Genomic DNA, 21825 nt, shown 5'->3' on the forward strand with positions numbered 1-21825 from the left:
AAAGTAATTCTGTAATACAAGTAGAACATTGAGATCATTGAGATATTCACAGAACAGGACTAGTGGGAAGGATCCACCTGGACAGATATATATATATATGCACAATGTCTATGTTCAAATTATTTTTATGCCTTTTATTTGCCTCGTGCTTAATTTGTAATGGTCCCAACCAGCTGCTCTCCTAAATTCCCATCGTGTTAGCTGGAATAGCTGTAGGTTGGCTCATCGGGGCAGATAGTAGGGGAGCAAGCAAAGTGAAACCCCAATAGTACTGGATGTGAGCCTGTGTAAATGTACCTCAGTTCGGGACACGCCACTGTTGTTATGAGCTTCTCATATGCAACCTTGCTAGTAACCCTGTACCTTGAATAAGTCAGCATGGGTGACTTTAGAAATGTAAAACACCAGCTCAGCAGGTTGTTTTGATCTTGTGTTCAGAGAAAAATCCGTAGGAACAAGTGCAGGGCATTCAAGAATCATAACATTATGTTCCTCTGTGTGAGTCAATTGGCATATACCCTATTCCCACAGAAACACTGTTCAAATATTATAGTAACTAATATCAGAGTTGCCATGATGTAAAAAGGACAGAAGCTTCAAACCGACCTGAGACTTCCAAATTTTAGAACCACGGGCACATTTAGGTGATGCACTGGCACAGTTAGTAGAGCTGCCTCGTATCTCCTGCATCCTGGGTTCAATCCTGACCTCCGGTGCTGCCTGTGGGGAGTTCGTACATGCTCCCTGTGACTGTGTGGATTTTCCTCCGCTGCTCCGGTTTCCCCCTACATTCCAAAGACGTGGGTTGGTAGTTAATTGCCGCTGTCAATTGCTCCTAGTGTGGGGGGAGTTGGTAGAAGTGGGGGGAGAATAAAATGGGATTAGTGTAAGTGGGTGTTGGATGGTCAGTGTGGACAGGATGGGCTGAAGGGCCTGTTTCCCTGCTGTGTCACTCCCTGTTGGCCATGCATTATACATTCTGCATTATAGTGAGGGATCCTGAGACATCGAGGGGTTTGAGGCACCCTTGGCTTCTGGATTACAGCTTTACTTGCAGCGGAGAAAGTTGAGAGGGTATTTGATAGAAAAATACCAAATGGTTATGGGTTCAGACTTGCCAAGCCCGTGCCAGCTCTTTGCAATTCAGTTTATTTGGTTCCATTCCATTCCCTGACACTCCCCCACAAATTACTTTCCCCTGCGTTCCTATCCAGTTCCCTTTGCTCGAAAGTCCCAAATGATCTTCTAGGTAGTAAAGTGCAGATCGTCATTATTTTGTGCATATCAAAAAAAACTCCCATCACTTTGAATCTGTATCCCCTGATTCATGAACCATCCACTAATGGAACAATTTCCCATTGTTTAATCTGTCTAAATCCCTCATGTCCAATGACAAGAATGCCAGCTTCTCTAGTCTAACGTAGCTGAAATCCCTCATTCTTGGAACCATTTGAGTAAACCTCTGCTGCATCTCACAGCCTTCCTAAAGTGTGGTGACCAGAACTGGATGCCTTAAAACAGTTGTGGCCAAGCCAGTGATTTATAACGTAAACTCTTTGCTTGTGTATTCTTTGTTTATAAAGCCCAGGGTCCTATATCCTTTATGAGCCACTCTCTCAACATGTCCTGCCTCTTTCAAATGTTATACATAGATGTATCCATGTCCTCCTGCTATTGCACACCCTTTAGAACTGTCAATGAGCGATATTGTCACTTTTCATTCTTACTGCCAACGTGTAACATGTTATGCCTACTGTATTAAATTTCATCTGCCCCTTACTGCCCATTCTGTCAGCCAGTCCATATCCCCTTGCAATATATTACTAAATTCATTGTTAACAATACCTCCGAGATGGCAGATTTTGAAATTTTACCCTACTCACCAGAAAGGCAATGGCCATAGCTCCGAATCCCTGGGGAGATACCTCTGTCTACTTTTGTCCAATGTTCTACCATTTATGTGGCTCTCTGCTTTCTGTCCTTGAGACACTTTAATCATACTACCACTGATCGATCAGCCTCTTCTCTGGAACTTTGTCAAGTGCCTTCTAATAATCTACATGGACATCTACTGCATTCCTTCCGTCAATCTTTTCTATTACCCTTTCAAAAGGTTCTGTTGGTCATTACAATTTGCCTTTCACGAATCAGTAACAGCTCTCCTTTATTGTTTCAGATTTCTCCACACGCCTGTTTTTTTTTCCATTATTGTTTCTAAACTGACCAGCCAGGTATTCACTCCATTTTGAACAACAGCGTGTCACATTCGCCGCTCTCCATTTCATTGGTACTTGCCGTTTATCGAGGGGGGATTAGAAAATTATGGCAAGCCTTAGGGCATGGCTTTAAAGTAATCGGCGGGACGTGCAAGGGAGATATCAGAGGAAGGTTTTTTACCCAGAGAGTGGTTGGGGCATGGAATGCGCTGCCCGGGGCGGTGGTGGAGGCAGGTACATTGGTCAAATTCAAGAGATTACTAGATAAGCATATGGAGGAATTTAAAATAGAGGGATATGTGGGAGGAAGGGGTTAGATAGTCTTAGGCGAGGTTTAAAGGTCGGCACAACATTGTGGGCCGAAGGGCCTGTATTGTGCTGTACTGTTCTATGTCCTTTCTGCAAATGTTCTGCCTGGATGGCACGCAGACAAAATCTTTGTACTGTATCTCAGTACATGTGACAATAATAAACTCATTCCAATTCTCCACCCTCCCTCAGCAACTTAGAATGTTTTTGGATCAGGTGATTTATTCAAGCATGGCCAGCCCTTCTATTTCAATTTTTGCCTCATCACTTTCTCTGGTACCTCTACTTCCACTGTGGTATTGGCAGCATTCATTGAACATTGCAGTGTTGCCCTCTGTCTCTACAGAACCAATTTTGGGCCCCATATGTAAGGAAGGATGTGCTGGCCCTGGAGAGGGTCCAGAGGAAGATCAGAAGAATGATCTCAGGAATGAAAGGCTTAACATACAAGGAGCATTTGATGTCTCTGGGCCTGTACTCGATGGAATTCAGAAGGATGAGGGGGGGATCTCATTGAAACCTACTGGATACTGAAGGGTCTGGATAGAGTGGACATGGAAAGGATGTATCCATCAGTAGGAAAGTCTAGGATCTGAGGGCACTGCCTCAGAGTAAAGGGATGTCCCTTAGAACTGAGATGAGGAGGAATTTCTTCAGCCAGAGGGTGGTGAATCTGTGGAATTCGTTGCCACAGAGGGCTCTGGAGGCCAAGTCTGGGTGTATGTAGGGCAGAGATCAATAGGTTCCTGATTGGTAAGGGGGTACGGAGAGAATGGGGTTGAAAAAAATCAGCCATGATTGAATGGCAGTGCAGACCCGATGGGCCAAACGGCCTAATTCTGCTCCTATATCTTACAGTTATGGTCTATGCATAGATCACCTTCCTGCCCAAACTTGACTCTACTTTTTTTTTACTTGCTTGCTATTCACATCCTTATCTCAAGTTTCTGGATTCTATTCTTGTATCCTCTGTTAGTCCATCTTATCTTTCTTTTCCCCTCTTCTCTCAGCTTCCAGTTTAGTTCTAAAGCTGAATTATTCACCTTCAGATACCTATCTAATCTTGTGCCTACCCCTCTATGACCTGCAATCATATGCTTGCCACTGTGCCTATTTCGAACCTGCCATCTAGCTCTGCTATGCCAGTAGACACTACATCTTTATTAACCTTCCTCCACCAGCTGTTTTCCGTAGGTAAGTATATGTTCAAGGAAATGCCAATAAATTAATCCTACTTAAATTATTAAAATTGAACACAAATTGCATTATAATTAAGATCCAACTTCCTAGGCCAAGACACTTCCCAATTTTATCGAAAAAGTTTTTAAACACACAAACACAAAAATGGCAGTGAGTTTTTTGCGCAGTGTCAACAGGTGGGTTGATTCACCCCGTCTGATGATGTCCGTGTTCCTGATGCCTTCTGCTTCATTCTCCCCTGCAAGGTGGGTTAGGTTTATTTCTTTGACTCTGGGAAAGGTAGAACTCAGCCTGATTCAATCACTTAACATCTACGTACACATTTCCAACAGGAGATCACAACAGCAGCTCGATGCAGGAAGCCAGTTGTGCTTCCCTGACAAGCAAACTTGGATCCTGTCCTGCTTTTGCATTGACTAGGGTCAGTAGCATTGGTAGAGCTCTGTGCTGCAGCCGCTATCTATCGTGAAGAGGTTCACCAGGATGCTGCCTGGATTAGAGGGCATGTGCTGTAAGGAGAGGTTGGACAAACTTGGGTTGTTTTCTCTGGAGCGGCAGAGGCTGAGGAGAGACCTGATAGAAGTTTATAAGATTATGAGAGGCATAGATGAGTAGACAGCAGTTATCTTTTCCCAGGGTTGAAATGTCTAATACGAGAGGGCATTCATTTAAGGTGAGAGGGGGAAAGTTTAAAGGAGATAGAGGCTCTTTGATAGGCACATGAGTGTGCAGAGAATGGAGGGATGTGGACCTTGTGCAGGCAGAAGAGACTAGTTTAGTTGGGCATTTAATTACTAGTTTAATTAGTTCAGCACAACATCGTAGGCTGAAGGGCCTGTTCCTGTGCTGTACTGTTCTGTGTAATGCCACAAGCTAAGGGCCACTAGAGTAGAGACTTTCAAGCATGTTTTTAAAGTATGGTGTTGGTGTAAGTATTTTGATAATATGACTGGTATTGGAACTGGTTTATTATTGTCACGTACTGAGATACAGTGAAAAAGTTTTTTATTTATTTATTGTTATTTACAGCGTGGTAACAGGCCCTTTCGGCCCAACGAGTCCGCGCCGCCCAATTTAAACCCCAAGTTAACCTACCCGTATGTCTTTAGAATGTGGGAGGAAACCGGAGCACCCGGAGGAAACCCACTCAGACACTGGAGAATGTACAAACTCCTTACAGACAGTGACGGGAATCGAACCCCAATCGCTGGCGCTGTAATAGCGTCACGCTAACCACTACGCTACCGTGCCGCCCTTTGTTCACATGCTATACATAAGTACATCGGGAATGCAGAATGTAGTGTTACAGTTACAGAGAAAGTGCAGTGCAGGTAGACAAATAACATGCAAGGGCCACGACGAGGTAGATTGGGAGATCAAGAATTCATCTTCTAGTGTATGAGAGGTCACTTCAAGAGACACATAACTGCGGGATAGAAGCTGTCCTTGAGCCTGGTGGTATGTGTTCTCAAGCTTTTTGATCTGACCGATGGGAGGGGGGAGGAGAGAGAATGACTGTGGTGGGAGGCGTCTTTGATGATGTTTTCCACTTTGCCAGCGGGAAGTGTAGAGGGAGTCAGTGGACGGGAGGCTGGTCTGTGTGATGAACTGAGTGCGTTCACAACTCTTTGCACTTTCTTGCGATCTTGGGCAGAGCAGTTGCCTTACCAAGCTGTGATGCATCCGGATGGAATGTTTTTGATGGTGCATCTGTACAAATTGGTGACGGTCATTGGGAACATGCGAATTTCCTTAGCCTTCTGAGGAAGTAGAGGCCCTGGTGTGCTTTCTTGGCTGTGGCATCCATGTGACTGAACCAGGACAAATTAGTGGTGATGCTTACTCCTAGGAACATGAAGGTCTCAACAGTCTCCACCTCAGCACCATTGATACAGACAGGGATATCGAATTAACTGAAGGTGTGTGGCAGACTTGTGCACATTTATAGCAACATCTACCTCTATCTCTACCTCCTTGAGGCTTACAAAGACATCCCAGGGTGCTTCATGGGAGCATTACCAACCAAAAGACATGAGGGCAGGTGATCAGAATCAGATGTGTTGTCACTGATTTAAATGATCTGAAATTTGTTGTTTTGCAGCAGCAGTACAGTGCAAAGACATAAAATTACTATAAATTACAAAAATAAATCAATAGTGCAAAAAAAGAAATAACGAGGTAGTGTTCATGGACCATTCAGAAATCTGATGGTGGAGGGGAAGAAGCTGTTTCTGAATCATTGAGGTACAGGCTCCTGTACCTCCTCCCCAATGGTAGTAATGAGAAGAGGGCATGTCTCGGGTGGTGAGGGACCTTAGTGATGGATGGCGCCTTCTTGAGGCACACCTCTTGAAGATGTCCTTTGACCAACAGCTTGGTCAAAGAGGGTGGTTTCAAGGAGCGGAGGGAGTTGGCGGAGGACTCGGGACTGGGCACGGCCACTGTGGTGAGTTATTTCCTGTTCTTTTTCAATCCAGTGTTTGCCCAAATTTATCTGCGTGGACCCACTCCCTTGGATTAAATTTTTAAATTTTAAATTTAAATTTTTATTTACAGCGTGGTAACAGGCCCTTCCGGCCCCAACGAGTCCGCACCGCCCATTTTAAACCCAAATTAACCTAACCCGTATGTCTTTGCAATGTGGGAGGAAACTGGAGCACCCGGAGGAAACCCACGCAGACACGGGAGAACGTACAAACTCCTTACAGACAGCAACGGGAATTGAACCCCGATCGCTGGCACTGTAATAGCGTCGCGCTAACCGCTACGCTACCAGTTCAGAATCAGATTAATTATCACTGGCATGTGACGTGAAATTTGTTGTTTTGTGGCAGCAGTACAGTGATATAAAATTACAGAAATAAATAGTGCAAAAGAAGGAATAATGAGGTAGTGTTCATGGGTTCAGCAGCACAGGAAACATTTCTTCAAAGAAAACAAATAGCATCAACAAATAATGTGTTATTAAAGTCAGCAGATGCGGGTGAAATAGAAATGTTGAATTGTAGAGTTGTGTGTTCTTGCGATCTCTCTGAACTCAGATGGTCAGAGATCTGATGATCTGGCATCTTACATTGACTGAGCTCATTTGCCTTAAACAACTCTCCTCCGCCCTTCTAGTGACTGCATCAAGAACTGCAGTGGCAGAAAAGTAATAATTGCTCTGCTTCCCCTCAGCACCCTGAAATTCAACTCAAAAGAGATTTCAAACTATGTGAATTGTAGATTTTTATAGTCCAGATGGATCCCATTGTACTTTTTAATTCAGTGACGTGGCGTGTGCAGAGTGACTGGTTGGGCCTCAGTTCAAGAAGAAGTGAAAGGGGGATGGGGATGGGGAGCTGTCTGTGGCTGGGAAGCTGGAAACTATTAAGTGCAAAGAGTTGGAGAGTCATTAGAGTTATATAGCGCAGAAACAGGCCCTTCGGCCCCTCTTGTCCATGCTGACCAAGTGTCTCTCTGAGCTAGTCCCATTTGCCTGCATTTGGCCCATATCCCTCCAAACATTTCCTATCCATGTACCTGTCCAAATGTCTTTTAAATGCTGTAATTATACCTGCCTCCATAGCTGCTTCTGGCAGCTCGTTCCATACACCCACCACCCTCTGTGTGAAACAATTTCCCCTCAGGTCCCCTTTAAATCTTTATCCTCTCACCTTAAATCTATATCTTCTAAATTTAAATTTTAAATTTTATTTACAGCGTGATAACAGGCCCTTCTGGCCCAGTGAGTCCACGCCGTCCATTTTAAACCCAAATTAACCTACCCATATGTCTTTGGAATGTGGGAGGAAACCGGAGCACCCGGAGGAAAACCCACGCAGACACGGAGAACGTACAAACTCCTTACAGACAGCAGCGGGAATCGAACCCCGATCACTGGCGCTGTAATGGCGTCGCGCTAACCGCTACGCAACCGTGCCGCCCCTTGGTCCTAGTCTTAGACTCCCCTACCCTGGGGAAAAGACTGACCATCCACCTTATCAATGCCCCTCATGATTTTATTTACCTCCATAAGGACACCCCTCAGCCTCCTGTGCTCCAGGGAAAACAGTACCAGCCTCTCCTTATAACTCAAGCCCTCCAGTCCCTGTAACATCCTTATGAATCTTTTCTATACCCTTTCCAGCTTCTCACATCCTTCCTATAGCTGGGTGACCAGAACTGTGCACAGTACTCCAATTGTGGTCTCAGCAACAGCTGTAACCTGACATCCTAACTCCTGTACTCAGTGCACTGACTGATGAAGGCCAGCGTGCCAAATGCCTTCTTCACCACCCTGTCTACCTGTGTCGCCACTTTCAGGGAACATTGTACCTGTACCCCTTAATGTTGGAAGTGAACAGGTTGATATTCCATAGACAGGTTTCACGGACACAATTGTACTTTGAATCATTCTTCGTCATTCACTTGTGGAGCAGGTGACCACATCATCCATGCCTCGTGGATTTGGTTAAACTCTCTCCACTGTTGAGGGAGGTCAGACCCTGGGGTCTAATGTAGGTCAGTGGTCAGATGTTGTCAGTGAGCCAGACTGACTGGTAGGTTTCTAGATTATAATCTACCCTTGCAAATGGTTGGCTGAGCAGTCAGACTAGTAGAGTTGGCTGAAGTCATTCGGGTTGCCACAGCTGAGTAGACTTCTTTGAGAATGATACAGAAGTGGGATTCACAGCCTGCCACAGGTGGGGTGGATGTGCTTAAGAGTCGGATGGGGGGCTAGTTTATGGGAGCGGTGTGTGGCTTCCAACAATTTTGCTTGGCTTCCACATCCTCTAGATGAAGACACTTCTGGTTCTCAGTACCTTCTGAGTGCTCCTCTTTTCTGAGTGGGCAGGGCCAGGGATTCCCATGGATGTTTTCAGGGAGGCTTTGAGAACATCCTTGAAGTGCCTTCTCTGAGCTTCTAGGAAATACAAGTAGGAGTTGGCCATTCAGCTCCACGTGTGCCTTTCAATAAGATCATTGCTAATCTTTTACCACAGTGGCACTTTCCTAGAGTAATTCCATAACCCTCTAAGTAAAATCTCTTAATCACTGCCTTGAGTATAGTCAGCAACTGAACCTCCAGAGCATGCTCAGGTGGAGAATTCCGAGGGTACACCACCTTCTGATAAAGACATTTTTTCTTGCCCCGGTCATGAATGGCCAACCCTTTTATTTTGAGATGGTGTCTTCTGGTTCCAGACACCCCAACCAGGGTAAACATCAACTCCCATCTATACTGTCAGTCCCTCCCAATGATCGTGTCATGACGGAGTTCTAGAGTAACTAGTACTGAATATGTGAATGGCGTGGCCTACCCAACACAGCTGACTGAGTGCAGTTGATGAACTGTCAACATCTGCCTTTGACATGATGTAGCTCTTGAGATATGAACATTTTCCATTGTCTCGTTATTTTTGTGTAGCGTGGGTTGGTTGGTAAGGGCCTCTGGACTAATGGATGCTTAGTGGAAGGTCCATGCACTTCAATGAACAATTCAATAATAACTTGAAGGTCAGCTTCCAAATGTACGCATAAGCAAGTATCTTCTGTGTACTGTAGCTCAGTGACTGAGGTTGGAGTGACCATTGGTTCTGAGGTTGACGTGACAAAAGGTGAACAGTTTCACATGAGTTCTACTCTAGTGGGAAGCTTGTTGGGGCCGAGGTGCAGCATTGTGGTGAGGAAAATTGAGAAGAAGGTTGGAGCAGTGGTGCAGCCTTGCCTGACCCTAGCCTGCACTGTGATTGGGTCTGTGGTTGATCCATTGCTGAGAACCACGGCCAGCCTGTCATCACGTAGCGGATGTGGAATGGAGGTGGATTTCTGAGGGTAGCCAAATTTGAGAAGGGTTCTCCACCGTTCCGCTCACTTGGCGGAATCAAAGCTTTTGTGAGATTGTAAAAGGCCATGCATTTGCTTGATGCATGTTTCGTGCTGTTGTTATGTGGTGAAGGTCCTGTCCTTTGAACCTCCTAATACAGTAAAAGTCCAATAATCTGGCACCCTCAGGACTTTGGTGGTGCTGGACTGGAAATATTTTCTGGATTATTAGATGTTACACAAAATAATACCTCAACCCACTTTTATTTCTTTTTTTCCATGTTACACATTTTCCAGTGAACGGTGAGTTTAAAGAGAGGGGGGACTATAAAGCATTCTGGCCACATTCCTAACCTCTGGTGCTGTGGACCCCCAACTGCTCACACCTTGGACCCCAAGTTTCAACTAATGAGGGAGCCACATACCAAACGATCAGGATTTCTGAACAATCAGATGCTGGATTATTGGAATCTAACTGGGATTAGTTCTCGTGTCAAAGGCAGGAGGCGGTTGAGGAGGACATTGGCAATGATTTGTACAGTAGGACAGGGCTTTGCACATTAAGAGATGAAAGGATAGGTGTTTTTCAGGGGTGAATGCACAGCTCCTCGAGGTGGAGTGATTAAAATGGTGGGTGCCCAAGGGGTCAGATCCGGCAGACTCATAAACCTAGTGGTGTTATAGGCCATTCAACACCCCCCCCCCCCCCCCAAAACCTACCCTGCCATTTAGTAAGGTTATGGCTGCTTGGATTGTAACTTGTAACTGTGCATTCCCATCTACCTGCATTGGCCTTTCACTCCCTCACTTATTAAGTATCTCTTCAAAGCCTCAGCTTCTGTTGCCCTCTGAAGAAATGTTGCAAGGACTTGTGATGCTGAGGAAAGAGGGAAACCCGGGGGACACAAGACTGCAGATGCTGTACAAAGTTTAAAAAAAAAATCACCTCATCTGTCTTGTGGGCAATGGCTTATTATTCAGGATCTTGGACTCCAAGTCTGTAGCTCCCTGAAACTGGCTACACAGGTTGATAGGGTGGTAAAGAAGGTAAATGCTTGCCTTTATTAGTCAAGGCACTGAGTTTAAGAGACAGGAAGTTATGTTGCAGCTTAATAAAATTCTGGTTCAGCTGCAGCTGGACTATTGCATTCGGTTCTGGTCGCCCCATTACAGGAAGGATGTGGAGGCTTTGGAGAGGGTCCAGAAGAGGTTCACCAGGATGCTGCCTGGATTAGAGGGCATGTGCTATGAGGAGCAGTTGGACAGACTTTGGTTGTTTTCTCTGGAGTAGCAGAGGCTGAGGGGAGACCTAATAGAAGTTTATAAGATTGAGAGGCATGGATAGGCTAGACAGCCGGTATCTTTCTCCCAGGGTCAAAATGTCTAATATGAGAGGGCATGTATTGAAGGTAAGTTCAAAGGAGATGTGCGGGGCAAGTTTTTTTTACACAGAGAGTGGTGGGTGCCTGGAATGCACTGCCAAGGGTGGTGGTGGATAAAAATACAATAGAGATGGTTAAGAAGCTCTTAGACAGGCACATGAATGTGCAGAGAATGGAGGGATCTGGACATTGTGTAGGCAGAAGGGATTAGTTTAGTTAGGCTTTCAATTACTAGTTTAATTAGTTTGGCACAACATCGTGGGCCGAAGGGCCTGTTCCTGTTCCTGTGCTGTGCTGTACTGTACTGTTCTATATTCTGTTTGTAACGGTGACCCATTTCCTCCCTCCAGTTCAAGATTCTCCCACACAAGGAAATGCCATCTCCACATCCATCCTGTCAAAATACTTTGAGATCTTGTACGTTCTAATCAAGTCCCTCCTGACTCCCTGAATTCCAGCAGCTACATGCCTAGTCTGTCCAACCTTTCCTCCATAAGACAACCTTCCCATTCCAGGTTACAGAGAAAGGGTTCCCGTTCTATGGTGGTTTGAGCTATTGGCACTCACAGTCCAAGTTCTTGATACAGTAAAATTCTGATAATCCAGCACACTCAGGACTTTGGTGCAGACCAGCAGATTTTCCTGCCTTAATACCCCAACATGCTATTAATTCACTTTTTTTTTAGATATTGTACAGTATTACGTACATTTATGATATTGAAAGGGAGTGTGGGAACCAGTGTCCTGGTGAGTTGGAAGGGAATGCATGAAACATCATCTGTTGAGCCAGATGCTGATGCATCAGGATTTCCGAATGGTCAGATGGTGAATTATCAGAATTCTACTGTTATGGTGCTTTGGTTAACCATGTGAACCAGTGGCAGCATCATCTTGTGATTAGGTGTCCATGCCAATGTATTGGTATTGGTTTATTATTGTCACTTGTACCGAGGTACAGTGAAAAGCTTGTCTTGCATACCGATCGTACAGGTCAATTTGTTACTCAGTGCAGTTACATTGAGTTAGTACAAAGTGCATTGATGCAGTACAGGTAAAAAACAGTAACAGTACAAAGTAAAGTTTACAGCTACAGAGAAAGTGCAGTGCAATAAGGTGCAAGGTCACAACAAGGTAGATCGTGAGGTCAGAGTCCATCTCATCATATAAGGGAACCGTTCAATAGTCTTATCACAGTGGGGTAGAAGCTGTCCTTAAGTCTGGTGGTACGTGCCCTCAGGCTCCTGTATCTTCTACCCGATGGAAGAGGAGAGAAGAGAGAATGTCTTGGGTGGGTGGGGTCTTTGATTATGCTGGCTGCTTCACCAAGGCAGCAAGAGGTCCATGGAGGGGAGGCTGGTTTCCGTGACACACTGGGCTGTGTCCACAACTCTTTGTAGTTTCTTGCGGTCCTGGGCAGAGCAGCTGCCATACCAAGCTGTGATGCATTCAGATAGGATGCTTTCTATGGTGCGTCGATAAAAGTTGATGAGTGTCAAAGGGGACATACTGAATTTCTTTAGCCTCTTGAGGAAGTAGAGGTGCTGGTGAGCTTTCTTGGCCATGGTATCTACGTGATTTGACCAGGACAGGCTGTTGGTGATGTTCACTCCTAGGAACTTGAAGCTCTCAACCTCAGCACCATTGATGTAGACAGGTGCATGTACACAGCCCCGTCTCCTGAAGTCATTGACCAACTCTTTTGTTTTGTTGACAATTTGGGCACTTAAAGTTGCAGGATTTCTTGGGAACCTGTTAAAGTCTGCTGTTAGAAGTGAATCTCGCATTTGGATTTCTGCCACAGAATAGCAAGATGTGGCCATGCGGAAGGTTAATTTGAGGACAACTTGCTTGAGGCTGCTTTTATACATTCCCAGAGTTTACATTATCTTTGCTGGAGGCTTTCCAAGAAGTTGCCCAAACTCTGGCCTCTCAAATAAGAACAAAGGGAAAAGTAGAAGAATTTTATTAATAATAGTGTATAAAAACTAACCATTCATTGAAGAATGTCATATTAGGCACTTAATCATTTCTCTGGTTGTCTTGAGGCTGAGAAGTCATCCACAATACTTTAAGCTATTTTGAGGTTACATTGGTAGCAATTGTTTCAATTAGATATAACCCTTTCTGCAATATTCATTATTGTATTGGCCTCATATTACTGAGTACTTGTGTCTTTGCATTTACACCATAAGCTGTAATATTGATTACCTCATACAGGCAATAAAAGGCTGTTAAATTTTGAGTAAGTGCCTGAGTTGATATTGGAGCAAAATGTGCCAGACAAGCACTTGACACTTAAGTAACAGAAGCCTTGCGAGTGTAGGCTGTTTGGCTAGGTACATGGAAAAGTAATGGAAAAACGCAGAAGAGCCAACATGAATTTGGCCAATGTTTTTCCTTTCTGAGGCTTATACACATTTGCATAAAGTGAGTGAGTTCCACAGTGTTATTGCAACCAAATACATCCAAGTATAACATCAGTACAGGCACTGAATGTGCCCATTGAAAAGGAATGGCAGGTGTTGGGGCAAAGCAACAGCATCCAGACCTCACTCACATTTATGATGCCTTGTGATAAATCAGACTTACTTCAGTAAATGATGCTATCTGCAACCTGTTTAGTACCAAGTCCTGAACTAAATTCCATCTCTCAATTGCATTCCAATCGTAATGGCATGGAAGGAATCTATTCAGTTCATGCTTGTTCTCTTGAGGAATAGTGTCACCCCCTGTTCTTTCCCCATGACACTGCAAATTATTTTCCTTCAGGTGCTTATCCACTTCTATTCCAGAAGTCCTGGTTTCCACCACCATTATGGACAATTAATTCCAGATCGTCACTGTTCTCTGTGTTTAAAAACAAGATTGTTTTCCCATATCTTTTACCCATCACCAGATCCGTCCGTGTAGGTCTTTGAACTATCACCAATGGGAAAGGCTTTTATTTGCCCTATCTAAACCAATCATAATCTTGTACACTCCTCGTCCACCTCCTCTCAACCTCTTTTTCTCCAAGGACAATAGCCCATCTTTCCCAGTCTAGACTTGGGACTGAAATCCCTTGGCTCTATAAACCCCTGGAACATTCACATCCAGTATCTATAACGGTTTCGACATACCCTCCTTGAGTTTGTGTTATATGCCTAGTATTGAAGCCAGAATCCTATATGCTTTACCTTCAAAGATTTCTGCACAATGCTCCAAGGATCCTTGTATTCCTCTGCACTCTTTTAGGACTCTGCACTGTGCCTTTTAACCTATGTAATCTTGCCACACTTTTTTTGTCAATGCATCATTGACCAGAATAACTGCCCGTGCTTCTAAATCTCTCTATGGACTCACTGCACTTCTTAACGTAGCACCCTGTATCCTCTGATCTGTCAGTCGAGGGGTTGAATGCAATGACCTGCATTTGAAACCCCTCACTCTCCTCGATCAGCCTTCAGTCACCTGCACCAACTTCCATCCTAACTCGTTGTTGGTTGTCTGAGCTGGTCTTTCTCTCTTCCCCTTTCAAAGGGCAGATAGATGAATCCATAAAAGCAAATGAGGCTAAAGTGTTTTGAGATTTTAAAATGACAGCAAGTAGTTTTAATAAAATTATTAAAGCCAGTGGTTAGTAAAGGTCTGCTCAGGTTTAAAATTAAAACCAGACCCCAGCTAAAGTTTTTTTTTGTTCCAAACTCGATCAATGGTGTAAAAATAACAAATAGGCTACTAATATTTTAGAGGATAAGCACCAAATAATGATCAAGAACAGAGGATTGTACTATACAGATCAAAACTGTCCTGAATTAAATACTGAACTGGGCTGACCCGACCCAAACTCAATCCCGATTCTTTTATCTGAATAGATACTTGATCTGACTAAGCACAGCACATCTAGTTAGTTTATGTTGTTCTTGGATTGATTCTAGTGGTTCATCGACAATTACTGCACTGAATTCAGTTTTGCATACTCCACTGTAACCGTTGCCATTCATCAAAGGGATATCAAGGAGAGGAAATTAAAGTTATGATTCCAACACCCTGGGACCAGTTCCTCTAAAGTGAGGAGAATTAGGGGGTTGTTATTGCTGGAGGATCATCTTAGGATGATTAATTAGTTTATTGTCACATGTACCGGGGTACAGTGAAAAACTTGTTTTGCATGCCATCCATACAGATCATTTCATCACAACAGTGCATTGAGGCAGTACAAGGGAAAACAATAACAATGCAGAATAAAGTTACAGATAAAATGCAGCGCAGGCAGACAATAAGGTCATGATGAGGTAGATTGTGATGTCAAGAGTCCATCTTATCGTACTGGGGACCATTCAATAGTCTCATAACAGTGGGATAGAAGCTGTCCTTGAGACTGGTGGTACATGCTTTCAGGCTTTTGTATCTTCTGCCTGACGGGAGGGGGAGAAGAAATTCGGTTTTTCCCCTTTGATTCTCACCAACTTTTATCGATGTACCATAGAAAGCATCCTATCTGGATGCATCCACGGGCTTGGTACGGAAACTGCTCTGCCCAGGGTCGCAAGAAACTGCAGAGTTGAGAAACACAGCCCAGCGCATTACGGGCACCAGCCTCCCCTCCTTGGAATCTGTCTTTACCTCTCGCTGTTTTGGCGAAGCAGCCAGCATAATCAAAGACCCCACCCACCCGGGTCATTCTCTCTTCTCTCCCATCAGGTAGAAGATACATGAGCCTGAGGGCACGTACCACCAAACTCAAGGACAGCTTCTATCCCACTGTGGTAAGACTATTGATAGGTTCCCTTATATGATGAGATGGACTCTGACCTCACGATCTACCTTGTTGTGACCTTGCACCTTATTGCACTGCACTTTCTCTCTAGCTGTGACACATTACTCTGTACTGTTATTGTTTTTACCTGTACTACATCAATGCACTCTGTACTAACCCAATGTAACTGCACTGTGTAATGAATTGACCTGGACGATCGGTATGCAAGACAAGTTTTCACTGTACCTCGGTACAAGTGACATTAATAAACCAATAGCAATACCAAGAAAGAATGTCCGGGATGGGTGGGGTTTTTTGATTATGTTGGCTGAGGCAGCGAGAAGTGTAGACGGAGTCCATGGAGGGGAGGCTGGTTTTTGTGTCCACAACTCTCTGCAATTTCTTGCGGTCCCGGGCAGAGCAGTTGCCATACCAAGCCGTGATGCATCCGGATAGGATGCTTTCTGTGGTGCGTCTATGTAAGTCGGTGAGGGTCAGTGAGGGTCAATAGGGACATGCCAAACTTTTATGGAAGGAGCTCTGCCTGAGGAGCCATTCGCATCATTCATGTAACAGGTCACTCAGTAAAGGAGACGAGGGTGCTGTACCTTTCGTTTGCAGCATTGAGATACATGAAATCTTTCACCGCAGCAACCATTCGACGTGGTGATGATTGTAGTTTTGAAAGAGAAAATATTTGAAGCAGAGAATAGCAGATGGGTCGGAATAGAAGAGGTAGTGGGATTAATTTTAGATTGCTACGGTAAAGAATCGGCACAGGTGAATTGAATGGCTTTGTCTCGTTGTAAACTGCTCCTTGGCTTAGCCACGTTCTGGAGCCTGGGTTATCGTTGTTTTATTCCTTGCCACAGGTCACGTGCCTGACGTGCAACTACAAATCCAACACAATTGAAACCATTTTGGGATCTTTCATGGAATTTCCAGAGCGATATCATTGTCTCAGAAGGGTGCTACCCAGCATAAAGAATGCACCCTGACAGAAATGCTGGCAAAGTTTACAGAAACCGAGGCTTTGGAGGGGAGGATTTACGCCTGCGACCAGTTGTAACAGTAAGCCATATTCTTGCAGCGAATTTTCTGCTCACTTTAATGTACTTTCATTGCAAATGCCATGCAAGCTCTCACATTAAATCCCGCAAATACACATCAGCAGAGCCAAGTGATGGGGTGTCCATTTGCTCAGTTCGTTGTTGTTTGATGAGACACAATCTGTAATGTCTCTGTCAAAGGCTCCAGCTATATAACAGTTGGCTCCACACAGTCCTTGCCAATCCTAAATCTGGTAACTCAAACCTTTCCGTCAGCGTCTTAGGATTTCACCTTTCGCTTCCATTTGTTCCCATTCCATATTCTAAAGGGGGCTTGCGATGTGTCATGGTCAGGTGGGTTGTTGTGTACAGGGCAACGCAATGGAAGGTGGTCACCAAGTGAGTAACATCAGGCCACCGTGTATTGGTAGGTCGGGTGTACCACTGAGGTAAAGCAAACTCGGGCACCTGGAGGATGGTTTGCTTTTTATTTGTTTCAGGAAGGCTGCCTCAGACCAATCCTTCCAAGCCTTCCCCATCACGAACAATGATGATTGCTCGATGATACCCAGGAGCCAGTTTAACTTTGCTTGTCCTGGACCACTGGACCTGAGATAGTTGCAGTACCCATATTGAGATGAGAAGAACAGGAATAGAACTGAGAACTTTTCTGGGTTGTATGACTCAGATATTCAGGTGCTTAACAACTCGAGCACTGTGAGAATCCTAGGCTTAGGTTATTTAATAGGAACTTAAGAGAACAGACATATAATGTATATTACTCTCCTTTGGAGATCCACCATCCACTGCTTCCAGGCCCCTAGTCCCACCTTGCACAGCCTTGTTCTACTTCCTTCCCAAGAACTACAAGCGAGACTGTCCTGGTAGACCCGTCACATCAACCTGTTCTTTCTGTCTTTAGTCTATTCCTTGCCCCCTTGTTCAGTCTCATCCCACTTACGTCAGTGGCCCGTTTGGTACCTCTACCACTTTAAAACTTCTTGGCTTTAACCAATTTATTTCCCCCATTGTGTCCAATCCAGATACCTCCCCATCCTGCAACTGTTGGAGTGACCCCTCCATTTTTTCCTTCACCAGAGACCCAATCAGTTCCCCTCCACCAACACAGTCATTCCCCCCACTGAACTTGTTTTGCATCAAACAACTTCCACTTTACCTTCCAGATGAAGGGTCTCGACTCAAAACATCAACTGTCCATTTCCCTCCACAGACGCTGCCTGATCCACTGAGTTCCTCCAGCGTTTTGTTTTTTGATCCACTTTAACTTCACTCGTTTCCTCTAAATTGGAGGTATAGCAATGGGAATCCATGTAGATCCAAGCTATGCCTGTCTCTTTGTGGAACATATGGAGCAGTCCTTGATTCAATCCTTCCTATTTGGTCTCCCTCCCTCCACACCCAGACCTGGTGCATTGATGACTGTATCGGTGCTGCTTCCAGCTTCTCATACAGAACTGGAAAGTTTTCATCTCTTTTTGCTGACTCTTTTCACCCTGCTCTCACTTTGTTCATCTCTAAGCTTTTCTGACTTCTCTATCTCCATCTCAAGGGACAGTTTAGCAAGCAATATACGTTGCAAGCCCACAGCCTCTTACAACTGTCTTGATCACACCTCCCCCATCTCTCTCCTTTAAGAATTCCATTCCATTCTCATGGTTTTGCCAGCTCTTTTGGCTTTGTTATGGTGGCGTATTTCACACCAAGATGTCTTTTTCCTGAACTGTGGTTTCCCTTCTGTTGTAGTTGACAAGGCTCTCAACCATGTCTGTTCTTTCTCCCCTACTCCTGCCCTCAGTCTCTCTCCTCCTACCAGGAGCAAGGATAGGGATCTCCTTTCCTTTCATCCTACACATTCAATGAATCATTCTTTGTAACTTGCGTCACCTTCTCTACAATGCCTCCATTAGGACCTCCTTCCAGTATTCCACCACCATTCCTTCTATGACTCTCTGGTTACACTCTTTTATCTTCCACCAACACCCGCTTTCCTCACTGCATCTTCCTGTGGACCTCGAGATACGACACCTGTCTGTTTATCTCTTCCCTTCTCACCATCCAGAGATCGAAACAATCCTTCCAGGTGAAGCAGTGCTCGTACTACTAGTTACTTACATTACGGCATTCGGTGATCACAATCTAGTGGCTGCATTGGAAAAACCAAATCCAGATTGAGTGACCACTTTGCAGAACAGTCTGCGTAGTGTGTTCCTGAATTTCTAGTTGCCTTTACTTCAACTTTTTCCCACTCCGACGCCATTCTCCTCTGTCTTGTATCATTCCACCAAAGCCCAATGGAATCTCAGTGACATAGCCATTTCATCCTCCAACTTGGTACGTTACAGCCCTCAGTGAATTCAGCTGTTTCAGATAACCAGCCATACCAGTTTATATCAGAATTGCATCACCAATACGAGGTTATCACTGTGAAACATAAACACCAGGTTTCCCTTTCCACAGATGCTGTCCTGACCTGCTAAGTATTTGCAGCATTCTTTGTTGTTTCAGATTTCCGGCGTCTGCGATGTTTTGTCCAGCTCAGTTCCAGCGTGCTTTTCTCTCTCCTCTGTTTTCGTTCGCTTCTCTTCCAGACAACCTTCCACCTCCCTCTCTCAGCCAGCACCACACCACTCCTGTCATTCAGTTTCTCTTGGACTCCACCCTGTCACAAACATTTCTTTCCCCTTCCCTTTGCCACTTAAAAAAACACAAAGGTTGTTTCTACCTATTCTAATTCCGATGAAAAGTCATTCGAACTGAAATGTTAACTCTTCCGGAGGCACTGCCTGACCTGTTGAATATTTCCAGCATTTTCTGTTTTATTTCAGATTTTCTATATGTGAAATATTTTGCTTTTCAAGAACAGATATAATCCTTTTTTTAAACAAGTATTTGCAATTTTTTTTAAGCACATTGCTCTCAATTCTCAGTAGGCTAATTGTCCTACAATTGTTTGCAGTAGGATAAAAATCAGGGAACTCAGCAAGCTGCATCCTAGACTTCTACCAACCAACCAGACGCCCTTCCTTGGGATGGAGCTAACTTCATAAACACAGCTGCAGCATGTATTGGCCTTAGCTGCTGAAGTAGCCCATGATAGGAAAAGGGCTCCGTTGTTGATGCTTTTAACTGAAGGTCTAAAGTAATGTTTTAATTAACTGGAGATGGGAACGTGTTCTCCATAAATACTGGCATTTGGCTGAATGGCCTAATTCTGTGCTGTAAAACAAAAATAAAACCTTGCTGTTATCTTTCAGGCAAACGACGAAAATCCTCCCGAAGCCTCTTGTCCTGACAGAAGCTCAAAAACAGCTAATGATATATAGACTACCTCAGGTCCTCCGTTTGCACCTTAAACGATTCAGGTAGGATGAATTTGCTACAGCTTCGAAGGATTCTTCTGATACCTGCCAATTTGTGCGATCCTTGAATATTAATTTGTTGTTTACACTTGTTATGATCCACAAAATGCACACCACCTTATTGGCTGCACAGGTTTCAATAAACCAGACTATATTCTCGTTCCATTTTAGTTTCCCCGTATATTGCATGTGTACTTTTGTGTGTATTGTTTCATTACAATTCCCGAATTAAATCGTTATATTGTCAGTGCTTAAATTTGCAAGCCACTGGGGAAGCCCCCTGAAAATAAGACTTGTACTTAATGTTCTGCTGCGTTAAATGTCAATAAACAAACGTTCGAATTGTGGCTCTGGTTAAAATGCTCTGTGCTTTTGTGAGAAAAGGAAGGTTGTGCTTCAAGAGCACCGTTGCTGAAAAAGCAGGGAGAACTATTGAGTAGCAAAGCAAACTGTATTGCTGCATGATCCAATTTCAACGTGAAATTAAACCTAATTGAAAATTAAGGATGAGTTGCGCGAAGTCTCTGATTTAGTTCTGGCTTACTAGTAATGCTCTTAAGACCCCAATGGTGTGAAATGCATGCCTGCAAAGCACTTCCAGTGGCACCCTGTCTTCAATCCCCTTCTCCCTTTCCTGGTGCCGTTATGATGGGGTCAGTCAGTCACCAGGACCTTGCCCAAGTATCTGTGTCCCTCCTCAGTGAGTGTGCTGCCGAATGTTGACCATTGCCTTGGGGAATGCATCACAGATGATGCTTATCCTGCCCACCACGTATCACCCACACCTTCTGAAGGGGGCCCTGATTCAATGGCTAGCTGCCCTTTCAGAACATCGAATAGTACAGCACAGGAACATGGAGACACAAGGGAGACTGCAGATCCTGGAAATGTGGAGTAACACAGTCCTGATGAAAGGTCTTGACCCAAAACGTCGACTGAACACGTCCCTCCACAGATGCTGCCTGACCCACTGAGTTCCTCCACCATTTTGTGTGTTGCTACGGCACAGGAACAGGCCGTTCTTTTTAGAACATAGAACATAGAAAACCTACAGCACAATCAGGCCCTTTGGCCCACAAAGCTGTGCCGAACATGTCCCTACCTTCGAAATTACTAGGCTTACCCAAACAGGCTTCTTCATTTTTGACCATTTATTAGTATTTTTTAAATTGAGGGTTCTCTGCAGATTGGAGCACTTATGCTATTTCAGAACTCTGGGGATTATATCCCAATTTACAAGCCTCCTGGTAAACCTGTACAGTAATAAGAATATAGAACATAGAACAGTACAGCACAGGAACAGGCCCTTTGGCCCACGATATTGTGCTGAACTCATTAAGCCACCAATTAAACTAATCCCTTCTGCCTACACAATATCCATATCCCTCCATTCTCTGCACATTCATGTGCCTGTCTAAGAGTCTCTTAAACACCTCTATTGTATCTGCCTCCATCACTACCCCTGGCAGTGCATTCCAGGCACCTTTTCAGTTTAATTGCCTTTGCTTCCCAGAAATGTTGAGGTCCCTCTATCCCTAGTGGTTCCTCAGCCCGATGGTGGTGAATCTGTGGAATTCATTGCCACAGACGGCTGTGGAGGCCGTCATTGGGTGTATTTAAAGCGGAGGGTTGATAGGTTCTTGATTAGTAAGGGCATCAAAGGTTACGGGGAGAAGGCAGGAGAATGGTGTTGAGAGGAAAAGTAAACCAGCCGCGACTCGAATAGCGGAGCAGACTTGATGG

General features: G+C 44.5%; 1 protein-coding gene across 1 annotated transcript in view; it reads left to right on the forward strand.

The window, feature by feature from the left end:
* The window catches only part of usp49 (ubiquitin specific peptidase 49), a 59858-nt gene that overhangs the window by 32181 nt on the left and 5852 nt on the right, over positions 1 to 21825 (forward strand). The window contains 3 exon segments of the mRNA XM_052035143.1: positions 16526 to 16619; positions 16622 to 16724; positions 19978 to 20085. Coding sequence (XP_051891103.1) covers positions 16526 to 16619; positions 16622 to 16724; positions 19978 to 20085 — 305 coding nt within the window.

This window comes from Pristis pectinata, chromosome 20, assembly GCF_009764475.1.
Source record: "Pristis pectinata isolate sPriPec2 chromosome 20, sPriPec2.1.pri, whole genome shotgun sequence".
Classification (NCBI taxonomy): Eukaryota; Metazoa; Chordata; class Chondrichthyes; order Rhinopristiformes; family Pristidae; genus Pristis; species Pristis pectinata.